The following is a 21,079-nucleotide window of genomic DNA, read 5'->3' on the forward strand; positions in this document are numbered from 1 at the left end:
GTAATTTAATTGCTTAAATATAGGCTTTACAAGCCAAATAATGAGCACTGCTTTGAGGAAAGCTTTCAGTTGTTTGGTGAGGTCTGTATAGTTCCAGCGGTAAGGCACTTGATGAGTATAACTCTGTTAGACAATTATAGTTGGGTAAATCAGTCTGTTGATGACTGGTGAACAAGAGGAAAACTAGTATTCTGAAATTATGAAGCTAATTTGCACATTTCTGTGGTGATAATGAAGATTTTCATTAGCAAAACTGACCATATCAATGGAATAAAATATAGCTACACAACTGGTCAAAAGTTTGGGCATGATTTTTTAAAATGTTTTAGAAAGAAGTCTCTTTTTTGTGAACATTTATTTGCTCAAAACAGAGTAAAAACAATAATGCTGTGAAATATTATTTAAATTAAATCTGAACATTATGTTAAAGTGTAATTTATTCCTGTGATGCAAAGCTGAATTTTTAGCATCATTACTCCAGTCTTCAGTGATCCTTTTTAAAAATAAATATAATATGCTGATTTGCTGCTCGAAACACATGTATTATTATTATTATTATAAACATTGAAAACTGAAAATATTGAGAACAATTTCATATGTTGAAAACTAAAATAATTTATAGCTGCATTGTTGCAACTGGTATTATAGTGCCATAACTGAGTTTATTACCACTTTTTTGAGGATATGTATTGCTCCAGTTATGCGGAAAAGAATATCCGTGTACGACACATCCAGAACCTTCAATATTCCCCCACTGGAAACCTTTCCCAGCCACATTTGATTAAGCAACATTATAAATTATCCCAGCACATGCACATCAAAGGAAGCTTGATCTAGCATATTGGCAAACACTTTTGAGCATCCGTGGCTGTTTCTTTGGTTTAAAGCTTTAAAACAGTGAAAAAGTATTTAGTATCAAGCAATATTAACTGCTTACAAATGTAGTGTACTTAGACACAGAGACTTCAGCATACAACTCTGTGTGATCAATTAAGGCACAGAAATTACCGTAAATTAGTTGCATAAACTTGAACATAGATGCTTTACAAAAATATTCCCTATATGACTCAAGTTCCAAATACATTAACGAATCTATGGCTTTTATAAGTTACTTTAAATCCTTTTATCAAATACGTATAACTTAAATGCTTAACTTAAAAAAAAAAAAGCACAAAAAGAGATATTTGATCACAAACAGTCATACAGGTGTTGTTCAGTGCTTTAAACGATATATTAAAAAACATGCCAAGACAAGTAAATAATAACATAATGCTAATAAAATACTCCATCCATCTCTGTTCCTTCAATTCCAAATAATCCCGCCTATGATTCCCAGAGGTCAAAAGGTCCAGAATAATGTACAACAACAACAAAGTCCAATGTAAAAAATACTTCCCTTTTAACAGGCTCATAAATACTCATGTTAGTGAGGGAAAGTAGCTCAGCGAGACAGGATGAACATCCTAGTAAGGTTTGTGCTTTAAAACCATGCCGTTTGTTTGGAGTTTCTATGCTCACGTAACTGATCAATGATCAATATGGCCTCCACACGCCTTCGTCCATTCTACCAGCAGGATGAAGCAGAGTGGGGGAGTTGCTATGACTACCGTCTCCCTCCACCCCCCCACTTCCATCAGCCTGGACCGGGAGGTTTGGGTTGACCAGGCTGGTTCCTGTGGACGCGCTAGTACAAGGTGGCATCATCCGGGTGGGCGATCGGTCTCCTCCCGGAACCATAGAGAACTGGTAGGAGCCCGAGGAGGCACCGTAGTAGAGATAAGGTGTGCTGCTGCTCTGGAAGGGTCCGCTTTGGTTCTGGGTGGAGCCGGGGTACGGCGGAGGAAGGTAGGTGTGGTAGTGAGCGCTGCCGAGGGACATTCCGGTGGTGACGGGGGTGGGCGTGTACGTGAAGGTGGCCGGGTAGTGCATTCTGGGACTGGAAAACCGGCTCTCGGTGAGTGAGGAGAAAGCAGGGAACTGACGCTCAAACTGGCCAGGAAAAGGACTCAGATCTGTCGAACCTACAGAAACAAATGTTGAGGTTACTTTTTATAGAAGTATGGAAGGATTTAAATACCATTGAAGACAGAAATTACAGTGATGAACAATCATGAGAACACAGTTGAGTTATATTGAATTTTTTCCCCACTTGATTTAACTACAACCCTGTTTAACCAAGAGCCAGTTGCATAAGCAGCCACTATGTTAAAACTAGTTTGACCAAATACTAATTATCCAAGGGGTAATCAGTCTTAGTTTTTAGATTTAAGTTAGACCAATCTACCTTTTTGTAACTGACTTTTAAGAGTTTTGACCAGTTTTGAAGAAACTAAAACTCGAATTAACTGTTTGCTATTGGAATATATTTTAAAATGTAATTTATTCCTGTGATGACAGTTGAATTTACTCCAGTCTTCAGTGTCACGTTCGTTCAGAAATCATTTTTGTATGCAGATTTTCTGCTTAAAGCTGCAGTAGGTAACTTTTGTAAAAATATATTTTTTACATATTTGTTAAACCTGTCATTATGTCCTGACAGTAGAATATGAGACAGATAATCTGTGAAAAAATCAAGCTCCTCTGGCTCCTCCCAGTGGTCCTATTGCCATTTGCAGAAAGTCATCCGCTCCCGGTAAGAAACAACCAATCAGAGCTGCGGTCCGTAACTTTGTTTGTGTTCAAAATGTAGACAAATGTATATAATAAGCGAAAACACCATGAATCCATTTTCCAAACCGTGATTTTGGCTTGTCCTGAATCACTAGGGTGCACCTATAATAAGTGTTTATGTTCAGACTATTTTAGATTGCTTCGGGGGTACCGCGGCGGAGTAACCCAGTACCTTTGTGATTCTTCATAGACATAAACAGAGAGAAGTAGTTCCGGCTACGATGTTCTTCCGCAAGACGCAAGCAATTCTGTTTATTAACCGCTAGAGCGTCAAAAGTTACCTACCGCAGCTTTAAGAAACTTTTTTTTATACATTGTTAAATGTGAAAAACAGATGTTTTATAATTTGTGTGGCAACCACGATACCTTTTTCAGGATTCTATGATAAATGAAAAGTTCCAAATAACACTTACTTCAAACACAAATATTTTGTAACATAAATGTTAATTCTTTAATGCATCCTTGCTGAATACATTTATTAATATCTTTTAAAATATGTTAAAAAATATATTAAATATAATAATCCTGTGCATTTTAAACTAGTTAAAAAAAAAGGTTAATCTAAAAACCAAATTTAAATGACAGAATGTAGCTATTAAAAAACAACCATTAACTTTAAATTAGATACATGCAGAGGAGAACAGTTAATCGATTAGCTGGCTTCACTTCATTGTGGTTATTCCTCTTTGTCACAGACAAGTTCATGTGTATGTGTATTCATGTGTGCGGTTATATGTCTCAGTTCATTTGTCTCTGGGGTATGTATATGCCTGTGAAGTGTGTGTGTGTGTGCATCTGCATTGGCTGCCGCACATAAAACACAACTAGGATGCATAATCGGTCACACATTTGGAAACGTTTAGAGGGGTGCGAGGCAGCATCACAGCAAGAGAGACAGACGTCTGCACTGTTGTGGGCTCCTGGTATCTTCAGCATTATAAACCCAGGCAAAAACAGTCCATCTGCCCTTTTGTCCTTAACATATTCTTTATTTCCTTTCAAAAATCAGAAACCGCTAATGGTCTTTAGCTAGTGCTAGCGCCAAGGAAGGAACAAAAAGAAACAGCCTCGGCTCCCTGGAGCAGAATGGTTTTCATAAATCACACGGCGTCTTTCTTGTCACCATGTCTGCGCCTGTGGGCCAACTGGGTGGCATGGTTAAACGTGGGCGATTTGCAGAGGCATAGCTTGTCACTAACGCTCATGTCTCCTTTTCCCCTCAATACCCATCCCCTTTTTCTTTTATATTCAAAATCTTTGATTCAAGCGGCTGCCGATAATGGTTTTCTGGCCCTAGGGTATTACAGAGAGCCTGTGCTCTGAATAATAGGCCAAATGATAAAAGCAAAAAAATTCTCTGCTAGTCACCAAACATCTATAGATGAGATGGTGCTGGTCTTGAGAACAGATGCTATGCCTGTAGAACTTATAATTTTATGGTAAGAACATTTTTTTCATGTGAACTGAACAATTATTGGTTATTTACAAGTTTAAGCCATATCTACATGAGGAATGATGTTACCATACAACAGTGCAGTAGTTTTTACTCTTTGTTTGCTACAGTGCTAAAGCTAAGCCTCTAACTTTCTAAACCTGACTACTATTTAAAATCATACATTTCAAGCTCCATTGCACAAATGATTTTTATTTTTTTTTTAGAAACGAATCAGACCTATAATTCATATTGCAACTAGTGTTGCTTAATCTAAAGCTATAAAAAACTGAAATAAAAACCTTGAATTATACGAAAATCATAAATTCTGCCTTGACAACTAACTTATAAGTTAATAAAATTAAAATGAAAACAAATGAAAACAATTTAGAAATATAGAAAAACCTAATAAATCATGAAAATATAAAATAATGAAAATATAAAAATAATAGCTAATTCAAAATATGAAAAAAAAACTATGTCAGCAAATAAATAGTACTAAATGACACAAATGTGTTATAAGTGCTACTATAGATAATTTAGCATTATCTGTTAGCATTTACAGATAGTTTTCTCTTTCAGTTCTACTATTGTCATGGCAGAGCAGCAGTTTGAAAAAAAAGAGGTCTGTTAAAGGTGAAGGGCATAGTATTTTTTTATGCTAAAATACATGTATCCCAATTTAATATGTGGAAACAATAAGACATTGGTAGACAGACTTCCATTAAGATCAACAGCAGTTTTTCAGAAATCTGAAATTCTGCTTGGTGGCAAAATAAATAAATAAAAGCTACAATATTAAAAGTAAAGAATGTAATATATATATATATATATATATATATATATATATATATATATATATATATATATTACATTCTTCAATTTCAAAAATTGTAGCCAAAAATCTAAAGAATAACAACCCAAGCAAAAACATAACTATTGCCCCCTTGAGTTCGGAAGTATATCACAAAACACTAGACATAGTGCAAAGATGAATTGTCCTGAAAAGTTTTTATATCTGCAATGGAAAACAATAATGCATATTTGTACTGTTCCTCTTACAGTTAAGTTGCAGGACACATCAAAGAGCCATGTCCTTATCTCACATCAAACCTATTATTAACCATATCTCATGTGCCGAGATCAAATGAAAGGATGATATGCCTAAATTAATTATAAATGACAGGCGGGTGGCAGGCGTCTAGAAGCTGGCAGCCAGCGCTCAGGCGAGGGAGATTCTTGTTTAATCACTTTAAGCCTCTCCAGGTTCTCAGGAATGAATAAGGGTGTAGTATGGCATGAACACACTTACCTGGCACTGAGTCAAACAGGTGTTTGGAAATGGAAACTTGTCTATCTACATTTATTCTTTAAAGGGTGCGTTTCTGGGTGTGTTGCAGGGCACACAAGGACAAATTAGCTTATGGGGTGCAAGTCGGGCACCAAGTGGCCTTCCATTCCCCAAAGGTTCTCTGGGAAGCGTAACGCTATAAAGCTACTTTATTTGCCAGCCACCGGCCTGTTATTATGTCTTGGTCTGTTATTAACTATATACCACGCAGGATCAAAGCCATGGAAAGAGGAGCAAAGGAAACCATTTTTTCCTTCCCCACAAGTTTTAAAAATACGCTCATGGAGCAGTCCAATTTTAAAAAGCTTCTCCGTTTACATATCTACAGCGACATTAGCTAATAAAAATCAAGCAAATCTGAGACTGTGTTTCTAACGAATTATGACACTGAAATTTAATGCTATGATTTGTTTAATATGACTGACAGAGCATTACAGAAAAATTACAATTTCAGAAAATAGCCCTCCCAAAATGAAGCCCCACACTTTTTCTTCATCGTTACTGATTTTCATGAATCTGATTAAACTGTCATCTAACACATTTAAGAGTAAATTCACAAAATTTACAACACTTTTGTTCACATTTCAGTGTAAAAACCTCTCTAAAGCTAATTAAAAAACAATTAAATTTTAAAACCATAATAGCATATAAATATAAAAAAAATAAAATAACACTGAATACAAGTGTTTGCTGCTATAGTAGAAATGAGCATAATCTGTTAACATGTATTGTTAGTTTTCTCTTTCAGGTCTTCTGTTATGGCAGAGCAGCGGTTAAAAAAAAAAGTTAATCAAAGTGTATATTTTTTTTAAATGCTGTAAAATTTTTGCATTTTCCCTGAAACCTGTCTGAAAACAGTTATTATTTTTGGAGTTCTGCTTGGTGGCACATACATGAAATATTGCTGCACCAGGAATATTTAAATTAAGTTATTGTGATTCTTTTAAGCACATACATACTTATTTTGTTATGCAAATTTGATTCAAATTCAGCTGATTCACCAAATTCAGTGACATTTTTCTTTTTAAATGTGGTAAATTTCGGAGAAATTTAAAAAAAAAGAGAGATTTAAGATTTAATTCTAAAAAAAATTAATAGGCTTTAATCTCATAACTTAAAACATTTAAACTTGTAAATTCACCTTAGTTTTCAAATATCTTTCAAAAGCTGTATAAACACAGTTGCATCATTCACACAAATCCCCATCCTTCTACAGTTAAAGTGCAAATCACCATAAAACACGTGCCCACCCTGCTGCCCACTGCAGTGTCAGACGCGAGGGGTAGGGGGCGCACCTGCTGTAGGGCTGAGGCTGGAGGTTACCTGGGAGGCGTCTGGGCACATCGCTGATGGACGGCAGCCCTGTGGCCCGACTGGAAGAGAGCGGGGTGGTGGAGTGCACGGACGGGGAGGCCATGGGACCCAGGTAGGATGGGTACGTCTGGTCATATGACCAAGGTGGGGAAGATTGAGCCTGGCGTGGATCTAAAGGTACAAATAGAGAGAAGGTCAAAGAAAATGAGTTACACGGATAGTCCACCCAAAAATAAAACGCCTGTCATCATTTACTTACATATTGTTTCAAACCTGTAAGATTTTCTTTCTTCTGTGGAACACAAAATTAGAAATTTCAAGAATGTTGTCAACTAAACAATTTTCGGGTCTCATTAACTTCCAATGTTTGGACAAAAATGTAATAGAATCAATATGTTATTTATTTATTTATAGGTTTCAGTGTATATATATATATACACACACACACACACACACACACACACACACACACGTTTGTTTTTGTGAAAAGTGGTGACATCCCATAGGTGTAATGGTTTTTATACTGTACAAACTGTATATTCTATGGCCCTTCACCAACCCTACACCTAACCCTAACCCTCTTTGTGCATTTTTACTTTCTCAAAAAAACTCATTCTGTATGATTTATAAGTGTTTTGAAAAATGGGGACATGGTTTAAGTCCTCATAAGTCACTCTCTCCTTGTAATACCTACAAAAACAAGAGCACACACCTACACACACACACACACATACACACACAGTACGTATATACACTTTAATATGTGTTACTTAATCAGTATATCTTGTCATTAATTTAATTAAAACGGACAATTCAACTGCTCTATTTATATTTGTCTGTCTCATCTAGAGCCTTTGTGTGGTCAGAAAATACAATGTGATCCCTTGGGCAAAGCATTTAAGTGAAGGCATTCTCAAATGTTTGTCTAAGATAACATATTCCATTCCTTATAATTCAAGCTTTCTGTCATGCCAAGTATCAATTTTAAAGCAGGCAAATAATCGCCAGAGTCAACAAAATACGGTGCATTCATTCTCAGATTGAGTCACTTGGCTTGCACCCGGTACAGTAACAGGACCCCGAGTACAGGACATGCGCTCTCAGAGCAGTAATTAAGGACAGGTGATATCCTGTTCTCTCACAGTGACACAACGCACTGCCGTAGGCTGTCCGCACTCGCTTTCCACTTGTCCATCATGTTGCAGTGTGCGATTTCAGCTTAGATAAACTACTTTGTGCTTAGACGAATAGAAATTACTGTAACAGTGACAGACACCAGATCTGCTTGGGAGGATGAGTAAATATAATCACTGTAAGTGAAGACTTTACTAAAAGAAACAATAATTCTGACAGGTTAGCGGCGACTGTAAGTATCATTTACTTCATTCATGTAGGTTTACTTGCAGATGATATCAATAAAACATTTGTAAATGAACAATGCCTGCGTATTTTATGAACTACAAGTAACTTTTTAAACCTTTTAAAATTGTATAGTCTATCTATCTATCTATCTATCTATCTATCTATCTATCTTTATAATCATCAGGAAGCACCTCTCAGAATAGAATAGACTAGAATAGAATAGAAATGTCATACCTGTTATCTGCGTCTGCCCCTGAGGTGTGAAGGAGTTGGGGTTGCTAAGCGAGGGCCGTGGCGTTTGTGTTGGCATGGTAACCCGCATGGTGGTCTGCCGGATACGCTCCAGTTCACTGAGGCGGTCAGAGAAGAGTCCGGCCTTCGGTGAGTCATCCAGCTTCGGCCTGTGCCCTGCAAACAACATACTGCCTTTAATAAAAAAAAATTTAAATAATAATAATCTAAAATTAAAGAATGTACAAGTACACCACAATATGACAAATATGTCACTTATCAGAGCAATTTGATGAATTTGGCTGCAAATAAATACAAGCAACATGCAGTCTGATTCACGAACAAATGATTCTTATGAGCCAGTTCTTTTGAATCATTCAAAAAGACTCACAAACTCTGGAAAAGCAAATACTGGACTGAGGTCATTTTTTTGAAATTAATTAATGCATTTGCACTCTAAATGTACTCACAACAATGATTTTAATGTTATTATGTAAGCATTAAATGTCCAAATATTTAAGTTATTAAACGAATGATGTGACGTTCAGATATTATTATTATTATTATTATTATTAATCAATCAACAGTTTATCAAGTAAAGAAATGACATGAAATCTAATTTGTTTTCTAATTCACTATACAGTAAGCAATTATAAGCACACACACATACACATATATATTTTTTATATATAAAATAATATAATTCAGCACCATATAATTTACTCTAAGCATTTTCATTGGGTCTTGAAATAGAATGTATCTCCTAGCGTGAAAATGTTAGCCAGTCTATGATGTATATGTATTGTATGTCATAGGTTTGACCATGAGACAGGTGTTCCATTTCCCCTCTTTATAAGAGTTTTCATTATGGCCCATGGCATTGAAATCTTTCAAGCCACAATCTACCATGACTCTAAACTAAATCTAATTTAATTTTATAAAGTTTTAAATATTCCATATTCCATATCCTTAAAATATCTATTAATCTGTCCCATCAGGGCGGGGATTTGGCTTTGAGAATGAAGTGCTATGCTTGGCATATAATAACACACTCAACCTTCCCAAACAAGATGAAACTCATATAATACAAGACTGCATATGCCTCCTCTGAGCACAATGCTTGATGACACTGGCCAGCAACTTTCTGGAATTCTAGAAGAAGAGCGTTTAAGAGTCGAAAGCCTCAAGTCTATTCTCTGCAAATTAGAGAAGGATAAGACAGCAGCGCATGCGGCCCAATACACAACTAGCCCCTTTTCCACATTAAAACGACCCAGTGGTTCCCTCAGACTGCAGCAGTTTTTTGGAGAAGGCCGTAAAGTAAATATCAAACAGGAGAAAGAGAAAAACTCCTGCTGGAGTTGGCAGCGCTCCAGTTGGCCCCGACAGAACAAGTTACCTCTATATTTTGACTAACCGGCCTGTGCCAGAAGAACAAAGAGAAGCTGCAAACACTCAGAAAAGTTTCATAATCAAATCGCTAAAGTACTTTAGAATGTCTACAATATAAACTACTGTATGAATCAGTATTTTTAAGGGTGAAGTGTCATTTTTAATTTTCTTAATATGTAAAAACAGCTATAATTAATTCATAGATGCTGATATACTGTATTTAGAGGAGCAATCTTTCATCTCAGCACCCCAACAATTTATAGTATTTTTGTCTTGTTTTATATATATATATATATATATATATATATATATATATATATATATATATATATATATTGCAGTGTATTTTACCAACCTATGTCAGGAAAGGTGTTTAAAAACATTCTTTCATTATTTCCACTTCATCCTTAATATCATGCATGTCTTCTGTAGAAGCATGAGAAATTACAATAATAAAGTATTTCATCACAACGAAAACATTACAGCTAATGGAAAAAACATTAACTTGACTCTGAGTGTAATTTTGGGACATCGTTGCATTGCACTCCGCCTCTGAACTTGCAGGCAATGTGACACATATGTAAAAGCTAAAAACCAGCATAACTCAACCTCCCAAGAAGTGCAGCACTTGAGAAAACCATACCTTTTCACACAAAGCCAAATAAAAAGCCAAACTATATTTTTTTTTAGACAAACTGAATCCAGACAGCACTACTAACATAAATCATGTTGGGGAAATCAAACAGACAAATATGTGCTTCAGCAGAAGTTACAATAAGACCACATACAGGTAATAGGAACACCGGAGATACATTTGCAAAACAATGGGAATTTTCAGCAAGAGTTCTGGAACGTTAAGTGGCCTGTTTTTGATTCTGTCTGAGGAATATGTAGCCACCTCGGTTTGGATAATGTATCCGGTTATATTTACTCACCCACAAAGTATCTCTTGTGGGAGGGGGCAGCCAAGTGGTTAACAATCTGGGCTGCTAAGGTTTTAAGGTTCAATCCCAACGGTGTGGATAAAATACAAAACCAGGAACTAGTGTTAGAAAGATCACAAGCACCTTTGTGCGGTTCTGTTGAGCTCGACAGGTTGCCTCAGGGCAGCTGTCACTGGACCGCTGAAGAACCTCTGATCAAGTATAGCTAAAAACTAAATAATGCTCTCTCCCACACATGCATGTCAAAAGCTGTGACAATAATGATATATACATATATCTTGTTTTATGCTTCTGAGAAAAAGAAAAAAAAAATTGTTGGCTGTAGCTGTGGTCTAGTGGTTTTGTGTCTGATTGGCAACATTACTTGCTTTTGTTTCTTCCCCTTCTTCTCCACGATTCCTGTCTACTCTCTATTTGTCAGTCAAAACTGGGAAAAACACTAACAGAAAAAGGCTAAAATAAAACAAATAAAAAAAATGAAACACAAACATGTTTGAGACATTAATAATTATGCGCGTTGGAAAGCTACGGCAATTAGACAGAGACAGACAGACAGATATACAGATAGTAAATGATTATGTTCATTTTGTGATTTTATTGTTGTTTTACCTTGAGTTAACCACAGATGTCCATGCAAAAAAAATGTCCCTTTTTTGCATTTTTTTAATTGAGAACTTACCCCTGCTGAAATGCAGGCTTCATGACTTTAAGGGTCCTAAAATATCTTAGTGACAGACAGTAAAGGAATGAGCACAGGGACATCATCTGTATGAGCAAAGGTATTTAAGAGAGCCAGGAAACCAGATGATATCACTGCTGGAGGGAAAGTCCCAAAAATTCCTGTCATCCCCCAACCAGTGGAGTGCAATTTTCGATAGCTAGCACTTCCACGTCCAATCACGGAGTGGAAGGGCTAACACATTCATTCCAGATGTTTAAATAGCCCTGTGGGATGTGGCCCAGTCTCTAGCTGACACAGATCTTATCTCAGGTCGAGAATCACAGAGCAAGAGAATTATAATGGAGTAATTACTGTTTTCAGGCTTCCTTTTTTGATAGGGTTAATCGGTATATGATCACACCAGTGTGGTTGAGTGTGAAATATATGATCTGAGGTTTCTTGGAACATTATATGAACAGCATGAGAAGCTGTTTGCACAAGTGAATCTATACAAACACTAATTATTCGATAACAAATTCGGATGATGGTAATGAGCAATAGACAGGACATAATGAATTGAAGTCATAGTATATATATATATATATATATATATATATATATATATATATATATATATATATATATATATATATAATGCAGATGAATTTTACACAGCCTTCTTTGATCATATACCAAGGGTGCTGATATTTTTGGCCATGACTGTACACACACACACACACACACAAATACATACATATACAATATTTAATTAGGTTATATAAATGTATTATTTAATATAAATATAATTTATTCTTAATTTATTAAAATAATATATATAATTATATTTCATTTAATAAATTAGTTTAATTAGTTTGCATTTAGAATTTGTAATTTCAAACAACTGTTTTCTATTTTAAATGTTATTTTTCTACTTTATTCCTGTGGAAAAGCTGAATTTTCAGCAGCCATATTCAGAGTCACATGATCCTTTAGAAAACATTTGAAATATATTAAAATAGAAAACCGTTATTTTTACCTGTTATAACATTTCAGAATATTATTATCTTTACTGTGTTTTTGGTCAAATGAATGCAGCCTTGGTGAACATAAAATACTTTTCAAAAACATAAAGAAATCTTAATCATTCCAAACCTTTGAACGGTATATGATTAAAACAAATTAAAATAAATTAAATAAAAAGCAGTATTATAGGAATAAAGTCATTAAAGCTTTAAATCTAATTTTGTATTTTAGAACAGATTTCTCAATAACAAGTGTTTTCATGTCAACTGTAATATTTCAAGAGAATTAGTATTTGAGAGAAGGCTAAAATAACCCAAAATATCTTCCTTATCTGTCTCGGTCAGTGGTGCTGTTTCACCTCAAACAAACATTGGTACTGTATATGACATGACTACCTGTGGGTGAGGTCAGTGTAAATGTCACAAAAACATCTACTGAATGCCATCTTAACATCTGACAGAGAATAGTTTGGAGACATCTTACAGATCTTTCCCAACGAATAGTCAATGCACATAGAGCAGCCCGGAAATTATGGAAATTCATCACTGGCCGTCATCAACAGGCTTTCTGAGAAAGTCAGCGGAAGAACGGAATAAACTGGAAAAGAAAATCAGAGAAAGAGCGGTGGGGAGGAGAAAAGGAAAGTAGGAGGAAAAAGCCAGGCTGTTGTGGAGTACTGCCAGGTGTCTGTGTGGTCTTTACATTTCAGCATTTAGGAGGCAAGCCAAGCAGAGAAGGGGTACAGAGACACACACACACCAACGCAAAAGGCCCTCGGCCCTTTTCAAACCGCAGGCACACTTCTTCATCACCTCCATGCGGATATGAAAGCAGGGTTACTCGAAACCGGGCGCCATCTGTATTTCTCGACTTCTTACGATGCACCGATGTACGCAGCGACTGTCCAAACCAGACGCAAACACACACAGCCTGAGCCTGTGACCCCGGCTGTTGGCACCTTCACACGCAGCTTGAACGGATCGAGCCTGCGGTTCTAGTTTTCTCTCCTTCTACTCTCTTGTTTTGGTTGGTTTTATGTGAGCAGTTCCCATTGTAAACTTAACTCGAGCTAAAGTGACACCTCTGCTAAGCAAAACCCACTTCTTTTTAACTTCATTCATTGTAAGCTTCAGCATTGCCTATCAGTCCTGTGTGGTCTGTTTTAAAAGTAGGTTCGCACAACGCACCAGAACTGCTTTTTTTACTGTAATATCAGCTGCTGTTATTGCTAAGGCTAAATTATTATCCCCTTTCAATTTGTTGATGTCTGAGATTGTCAAAACAATGAGACTCGTGTCAGAATTTTGTGATTTTAGCTTCAAGCAAATCCTCTTGTAAAGAGATTTTAAGCAGATTTACTTGTTGTCTCTGTGACTTCTAACAGTCGTGCCATTTGACTGCTGTGATTGAGCTGCGGAGAGGCGAAGATGCATAGAGCGCTTCCTAAAGGTGCTACGCAGAGTGACAGTCTAACACTAAATCCAAAATTACACAGGGCACCCCGTGCAGGTATGTTAGTTTAACCAACCCCACCCCGGCTATTAGATCAAATGACGCTTAATGAGTGCTCTTAGGAGTTGGTGTGTATACAAAGACTTAGACACACACACACTTCATCAAGGCTGCAGCAAACCACAAGCAGACATCTTTTGTTAGTATAATTTTTGATTTTCTTAAAAAAAAATAAAAACAACTGGTACTAGCAATATGTCGTGCATATTATTTAGCAACAGGTAATTTATTTCACTTTCTATACCACTGACAGTGCACTGTTGAAATTAATAAGGCACAGTTTAAAGTAACCAATAAAATGCTATTTTAGTTGTATAGTATAGTTATTCATATATAGTATAAATAGTTATTCAAAATTTTTTTACTTACCCTACACTGTTTAACGGTACATTACCGTTTAACAGTTTAGGGTATAATACTTTTTTAAAATAATTTTCTATGCATCTTTTCTAATCTTGAAAACACTGATAATAAGAAAAACTGTTTAATGAGTAATGGCTGCTAAAAATTTTAGTTTGCCATCACAGGACTACATTTTTAAATTAAAATAACTAATTATTATTATTTAATAATTATTTTAAATTGTTATAATATCTCACAGTATTACTTTTTTATTGTATTTTCGAGACTTTTTTCAACAATATAAAAATCTTACTTTTACTTTACCTTAATGGAAAAAAGAGAAGAAATTAAAGACAAAGGTGTCTGGTAAATTAATAAAAGAATAGGTTGAAACATCCACCTTGCAACTTAGAAACAGTACAGTACTTTGTGTACACTATGTGTTATACAGTATTGTTAACTTCATTCAGATTGTTGTCAGCTTACAGAATAGCAGCCATGTGGCAACAAGTAGCAACCGCTTTCTAGCAATAATCTTTAAAATAGCAAAAAACCTCTCCATAACTCAATTCAAATGTTAGGAGAGCAGGGTTGCACTGTTAAAGTCTGTTCACACCAAGGACGTCAATTATAAAAATAACGATAAAGACATAGTTCTAAAAATCATCCTTTATATTAAAGAATAGCCAAGTCCACATTACAGCCATAACAATAAAGAGATAGATAAATGACATCGTTGGAATCACTTTCAAAACAAATTGTTATTTTCCAGCTGATGAACGCTAAAAACAATGACAACCAATCAGAATCCTGCTCTAACGGGCACAACAATTTAAAGCGTGCACTTCTGGCTACCAGAACACCTCACGTGTGAGCCAATCAAGAAGAAACTCGCTGAGAGACGTCTGTCACAGTCAAATACTCAACGCTCTCGTTGTCTAGCTCTTTCCTGGCCCTACTGATTCACAGTTCATATGGCACCCATCAAAATCTATTAGATACACAAACACATTAATACACTTCCTGTACTGGATGTCCCCCTCAGAATGAGGCCTGTGTGTCATGGACAAAGAAAAACACGACCCAAGTGAACATTACAGGCACCCGTACTGGACCTAATGAGGATATTTTGACTGAAATACTAATAATTTTATGTACAAAAACATGTTACAGTTATTTCTATGATTCTCAAAATATTAGACATGTTCCATCAGGTGTTTGGCTGACAGCACACTGTAGGCATTGTCTAGACATGCGAGACGGGCCTCTTCCTTAATTACCTGCTCATTAACACCAATCTGAGGTTTAATGAGGCAGAATTATAAATGAGGCGTTCTTCGATAAAATCAGGGTGAAAAAATTTGAAATTATTAAGAGGGCACGTGTAATTAGTCCCGTAAGGATCAGTGTCAGTGAACATATGGACGTGTGCACGTGCTCAGCGCGCAGGTGATGTTTAACCAGGACTCTGTTCATTTATTTCTGGTTTCATTTATTTCTCCCTTGTCCCTGCTTAAATGAAGCCATGCTTTGAGGCTCGTTTTAAGTTTTAAGTTTCCAAACACCTGCAAAGAGCCTGTAGTTGCCTCAAGATGCTGACATTTGAATTGTATCCATACAGTCATACAGTCTACCTATTATATTTGGTGTACAAGACAGTAAAAGATGTCACAGCAACATAGTTCTCATGTGATGTCACTATGCTGGCCATATGACCTCATCATGTTGCATGTTGTTATTTTAACAATTGTGGCTAGAAAGGGAAGGTCAAGTTTAGTGCCTTTGCATTATGGTAAATATAGTAGGTATTAATGCAGTTCTTCTCTGGCATACATAAAGAAAATTGGCATATTGTGCGCAGTACATGACTAACTAAAACTACAAAACGTATTTTATGTACACTAGCTGCCAAGGCATCAATTCAAGTTCTAAAATAAATAAAGTACAAATAAATAGGAAATATATAGAAATACTTAACATAATATAAATTACAAACAACAACAACAAAATAACTAGAAATAATAAATAGAAAAAATCAAAATATTAACTATAGTAGTAACAGTGTACATATATAATGCAACATTAGTAACAACAGTATGTATGTTAGTATTCAATTTCAGTATGCAACCATATACTGAATCCCACAATGCAATGCACTCTCTTTTGGTGTATCATGGACGTGGCGTTCTTAAAGCTGCAGTAGGTAACTTTTGTAAAAATATTTTTTTTACATATTTATTAAACCTGTCATTATGTCCTGACAGTAGAATATGAGATAGATAATCTGTGAAAAAATCAAGCTCCTCTGGCTCCTCCCAGTGGTCCTATTGCCATTTCCAGAAATACATCGCTCCCGTTAAGAATCAACCAATCAGAGCTGCGGTCCGTAACTTTGTTTGTGTTCAAAATGTAGAAAAATGTATATAATAAGCGAGTACACCATGAATCCATTTTCCAAACCGTGATTTTAGCTTGTCCTGAATCACTAGGGTGCACCTATAATAAGTGTTTATATTCGGACTATTTTAGATTGCTTCGGGGGTACCGCGGCGGAGTAACCCAGTACCTTTGTAAATTCTTCATAGACATAAACAGAGAGAAGTAGTTCCGGCTACGATGTTCTTCCGCAAGACGCAAGCAGTTCTGTTTATTAACTGCTGGAGCGTCAAAAGTTACTGACTGCAGCTTTAATTGCAATCTGACAGGATATTGTAAAAGTAGAATAATATTTAAGACAGAGCCGAGACAGGAGCTTTACAATATCAAATCAGCAGTACAAAAAAGCCGCCCACAAAAGACCTCGGTACTCTGAGCCTTTCATCTGTTCATACGCACAATAACACCTGCAAGCCTTTCAAAACTTCACTTATAGATAAGGCAGGAATAGAGGAAGTCTTCAACATCAAAGACAAGGCCTGTAGTTGCTAGAGGCCATTGTAATACAATGAAGAATCAAGACCATATACAGCCGTTGTGTCTAAGTGCCTCTAAATACTAGTACCATATGTGTTCATTGAGAATAGTCTGAAATCCAGAGAGAAAAAGAGAGGCAGAAATGTTGTTAGGGATGTGATAGGCTTCATTTCTATGCCAAGACGAAAGTATATATTTTTTCATAATAAAGTAAAACAGCTGCTTGCCAGACCAGTTGGCACTGCAAGATGTAGTAGTTTTTTTTTTGCTCTTTTATAAGTCCCATTAAAACAAGCTGATGCAAGCACAATGTTACTGTGGTAGAACCTCTATACAGACACTAACCTAGCGCTCAGACAGACAGCTTGTTAAGATAACACTGACAGACCTGCTGGCTTCCAGAAACATCCTGGAAACGTGTCAATTCTCTATAGTCAACCTGAAGTCAAAATTAACTCTTCCAGTGCACACAATAATAGTCAAATAAATAATAATTAAATACTTTAAACGTTTTAAAAATCACATTTTTTTTCTTTACAATTTAAATACTACTACTGGTACTACTACTACTACTACTACTTCTAGTAATAATAATAACTGACATATTAATTACATATTTAAATATTAATAAGAATATAAAAAGTTTAAATAAAATATGGTCTATTTTGATTCATAAAGAATTTAAAAGTCTGTTTTTAACAAACCACTGTTGTGTTTATGTATCTCTAACTACATAACAGATGTCACTTGAACAAAGTCAGAATAGATTGATTACGGTTACAAATTGTTAACTTTTATTATTGCCTTATAAAACTCGCATCACAGTATAATGGCTCTTGACTCATTTTACACAGGAAATTTTAACCTGCATTTCAGTGAGCGAGTCAGACTGACGGTTCAGTGAGGAAGTGAGTTGTCTGAATGATTCGGTCCAATGACTCCAGTGTTTGAACAGGAATCATTCAGCAAATGGTCCAACTGATTCATTAAAAAGAAAAGAAACTAGTGATTTGTTCATGAATCAGACAGCAAATATTACATCAGCGGTTTCCAATTCCAGCACTCGTGCCCCCCTGCTCTGAACATTTTGTATGTGTCTCTTATGGCTTCAGATGTTTGTTCTGTTCGAGCGTAAGCTTCTTGCGATTATCTGAATCAGGTGTGTTAACAAAGAGAGAGACATGCAAAATATGCAGAGATGTGGGGCGCAAAGACTCGGATTGAGAACCGATATGTAACATGAAGTTTTCCTCTCTCGTCAGTTCACAACTTTTAACCCTTTAACTGCCTCCTCAACCAAATGGTTGATTTGTCACTTTATGGTAAACGTAGAAAAGCTAAGCTAATGTTTTCAGATAATCCTTTCTGCTGTCAGAATGTACTATTTGCTGAGAAATATAACTTTCTGATCATTCATTATAGTTCATATTTTCTGATTTCCATAGTATGTGTATGAATTCCGGTACTTTTGCCATAAAGTGACATATCAACCATTTGGTAGAGGCCGATATTTAAAAAATTATGGGACGTGTTGAAAAAAAATACATTGAGTGTGGTAACTAATGACATAAGGAGATAAGAAATGCAAACAAAAATTTTTTCAAATGCTTTTTTCTTGGTGGGGCAGTTAAAGGGTTTTAATATTCCCCTGAATATCCCATTTCACTCAGAAGTTATATATATATATATATATATATATATATATATATATATATATATATATATATATATATATATATATATATATATATACAGTATACATGATTAGAATTCAGCATAATCAATGAAAATGATTGATTTAATTTTACTTCTATGCAGTAACAGCAATCCAGAAACCTCAACTTTGTTCAAAGCAAAATGAAAGTCATCAGTCTGCCTACCCAGAGAGAATTACTTTGGGCAATGATTTTATGACTTTAGATTGAGGCAGAAATCAAAAAATAAATAAATCAATCACTAGCGCATGCACCGAATGACCGCAAGCCTTTAATGAGGTACGATTGCGGCCCAACAGAGAGGTGAAGCTGATGACAGGCCTCATGGATGTGGTTAGTCACAGCAGTAATGTAAGGTGTACTCACTCCTGGGCTCCCGCGGTCCGTCCACCGTGACCTTTATGGCTCTGTGGTAAGTGGCCACTTGCGGTGGGTTTGTGAATACTGTAATCGTCAGGGTGAAGCTCTTCCCTGTGCAAACACAGAAACATTTAAGGGCTTTACTCACTGTCAAAGCAAGACTGAGCATGCTTGTAATTCAGGGGACATTTGAAGATTTTAATATTAGCGATAATGATTTCAGAATACTTTTTGTGCTAGTTTTTTGTTTAATTTTAATGTTCTCAGAACAGAGATCAGTGGGCTGCTGGGAAATTGTGCACCGCTACAATCTAGACAGCTCACTTCCCTAAACACTGTTTCCAGACAATTTGTGCTCTCTGTTGGTTTAAAACAGGGGAACAAGGGATTAACATGACGCTCCAATGGTTCCTACTCATGAATGCCCCTGGTTTGCTGGAGACAGGAAGTAGTGGGTGGAATACTTTGGCAACGCTGGGAAACAGCTGGCAAGATGCGTGGACTCTCAGCACCACACAGCAGCACAGATCTGTTGACACTGATTTTATAAGACTTGGAATACGACCAAATGGCTCTCATAATGTAAAAATTATTAAAATATATATACACACACACACACACAAAACCATTCACATTTTTTTAATGGTATGTATATATATATATATATATATATATATATATATATATATATATATATATATATATATACATACTGTATATATATACAGTAAGGAATATATATCTCTCAATTTGGCTCAACCATAGTTGTGAGTTTGGAGGTGTGGCCATCTGTTTTACCGGCCAATTGCAGACAAGGAGAGGGTTCGGGAAGCATCATTACTTTTGCACTGATTCTAAAAGCACAGAATTTACCACTTCAAGTTGAAAAAGAATAATACTCTGAACAATACGTAAAATTATATAACACGCAAAAGACTCTTATGCAGACAGATAAGTTACCGTCGATGGTATGAGAAACCTTAGCACAGAACGCACACAGTCCTGTAATTTAATGAGCGCATTCTTACCGGCAATGTGGTGATGTGGTTTCACAATGGTGTTGGCTCGTAACTGATAGCTCAGCACACAGACTGACTACAATTATTCTAAGAATGTCATGTGTCCCTGTGTGACCGCGTGCCTCTGTTACCAAATCTCCCTGGAGAATTTCTCCACATGACATTGTGCAAGTGTAGATAAACACAAAACGATTAAGCTTAATAGAAAGACGCATGGTGTGATAATATAATCTGTAATAGGGTAAGCCTGTGTAAATACACATAAACTGTTATGAAGTGTATGCTAGTAGCCCAATTCTGCATTTTAATACATGCATATTTTTTTGAATAGATAGATAATGATAGACATTATCTATCTATTCAAAAAAATATGCATGTATTAAAATGCAGAATTGGGCTACTAGCAGAGAGGTGATATGTATGAACAATTCATATTTACCTACAACATTATTTTATAATATATTAGCATGAAAGTATTTTAAAATCATATAAAACAATTTCAAGGAAGCCCGAATGTTTAACTGCTAGTGCAACTTACGATACACTTCATAACAGTTTATGTGTATTTACACAGGCTTACCCTATTACAGATTATATTATCACATATATAATGCTAATATAATGGATATTAGCATTATAAAGCATAAACTAGTGTCTAGCATCCATGGGAACTCCTTCAATACTGGTTAAAAAGCACCCCAGGATGATTTGTTTAACATACATTTTTTTTCCCATACTTCCATTGTTGGTTATTTCAATGGTTTGATAGCTGCTAGTATTCTAAACTGAAAGCATCAACAATTAAAAAGGTGTGGCCAAACTTTTTGACTGGTTTTGC

At 35.8% G+C, this 21,079-nt stretch overlaps 1 protein-coding gene across 2 annotated transcripts in view; it reads right to left on the bottom strand.

Annotated features, from left to right (window-relative positions):
• Positions 1-505: 505 nt before the first annotated feature.
• LOC113092580 (runt-related transcription factor 2-like) overlaps positions 506-21,079 on the bottom strand; it is a 37,343-nt gene continuing 16,769 nt past the window's right edge. The window contains exons 5-8 of one of the 2 annotated variants that reach the window (XM_026258210.1): positions 19,229-19,333; positions 8,364-8,537; positions 6,777-6,938; positions 506-2,021 (exon numbers count right to left, since the gene is read on the bottom strand). In XM_026258210.1, coding sequence (XP_026113995.1) covers positions 1,534-2,021; positions 6,777-6,938; positions 8,364-8,537; positions 19,229-19,333 — 929 coding nt within the window. In that variant the 3' untranslated portion in view covers positions 506-1,533. Of the gene's footprint in view, positions 2,022-6,748; positions 6,939-8,363; positions 8,538-19,228; positions 19,334-21,079 lie in introns of both variants that reach the window. The other variant, XM_026258211.1, reaches the window with a different exon arrangement.

This window comes from Carassius auratus, unplaced genomic scaffold (genome assembly GCF_003368295.1).
Source record: "Carassius auratus strain Wakin unplaced genomic scaffold, ASM336829v1 scaf_tig00214657, whole genome shotgun sequence".
Taxonomy (NCBI): Eukaryota; Metazoa; Chordata; class Actinopteri; order Cypriniformes; family Cyprinidae; genus Carassius; species Carassius auratus.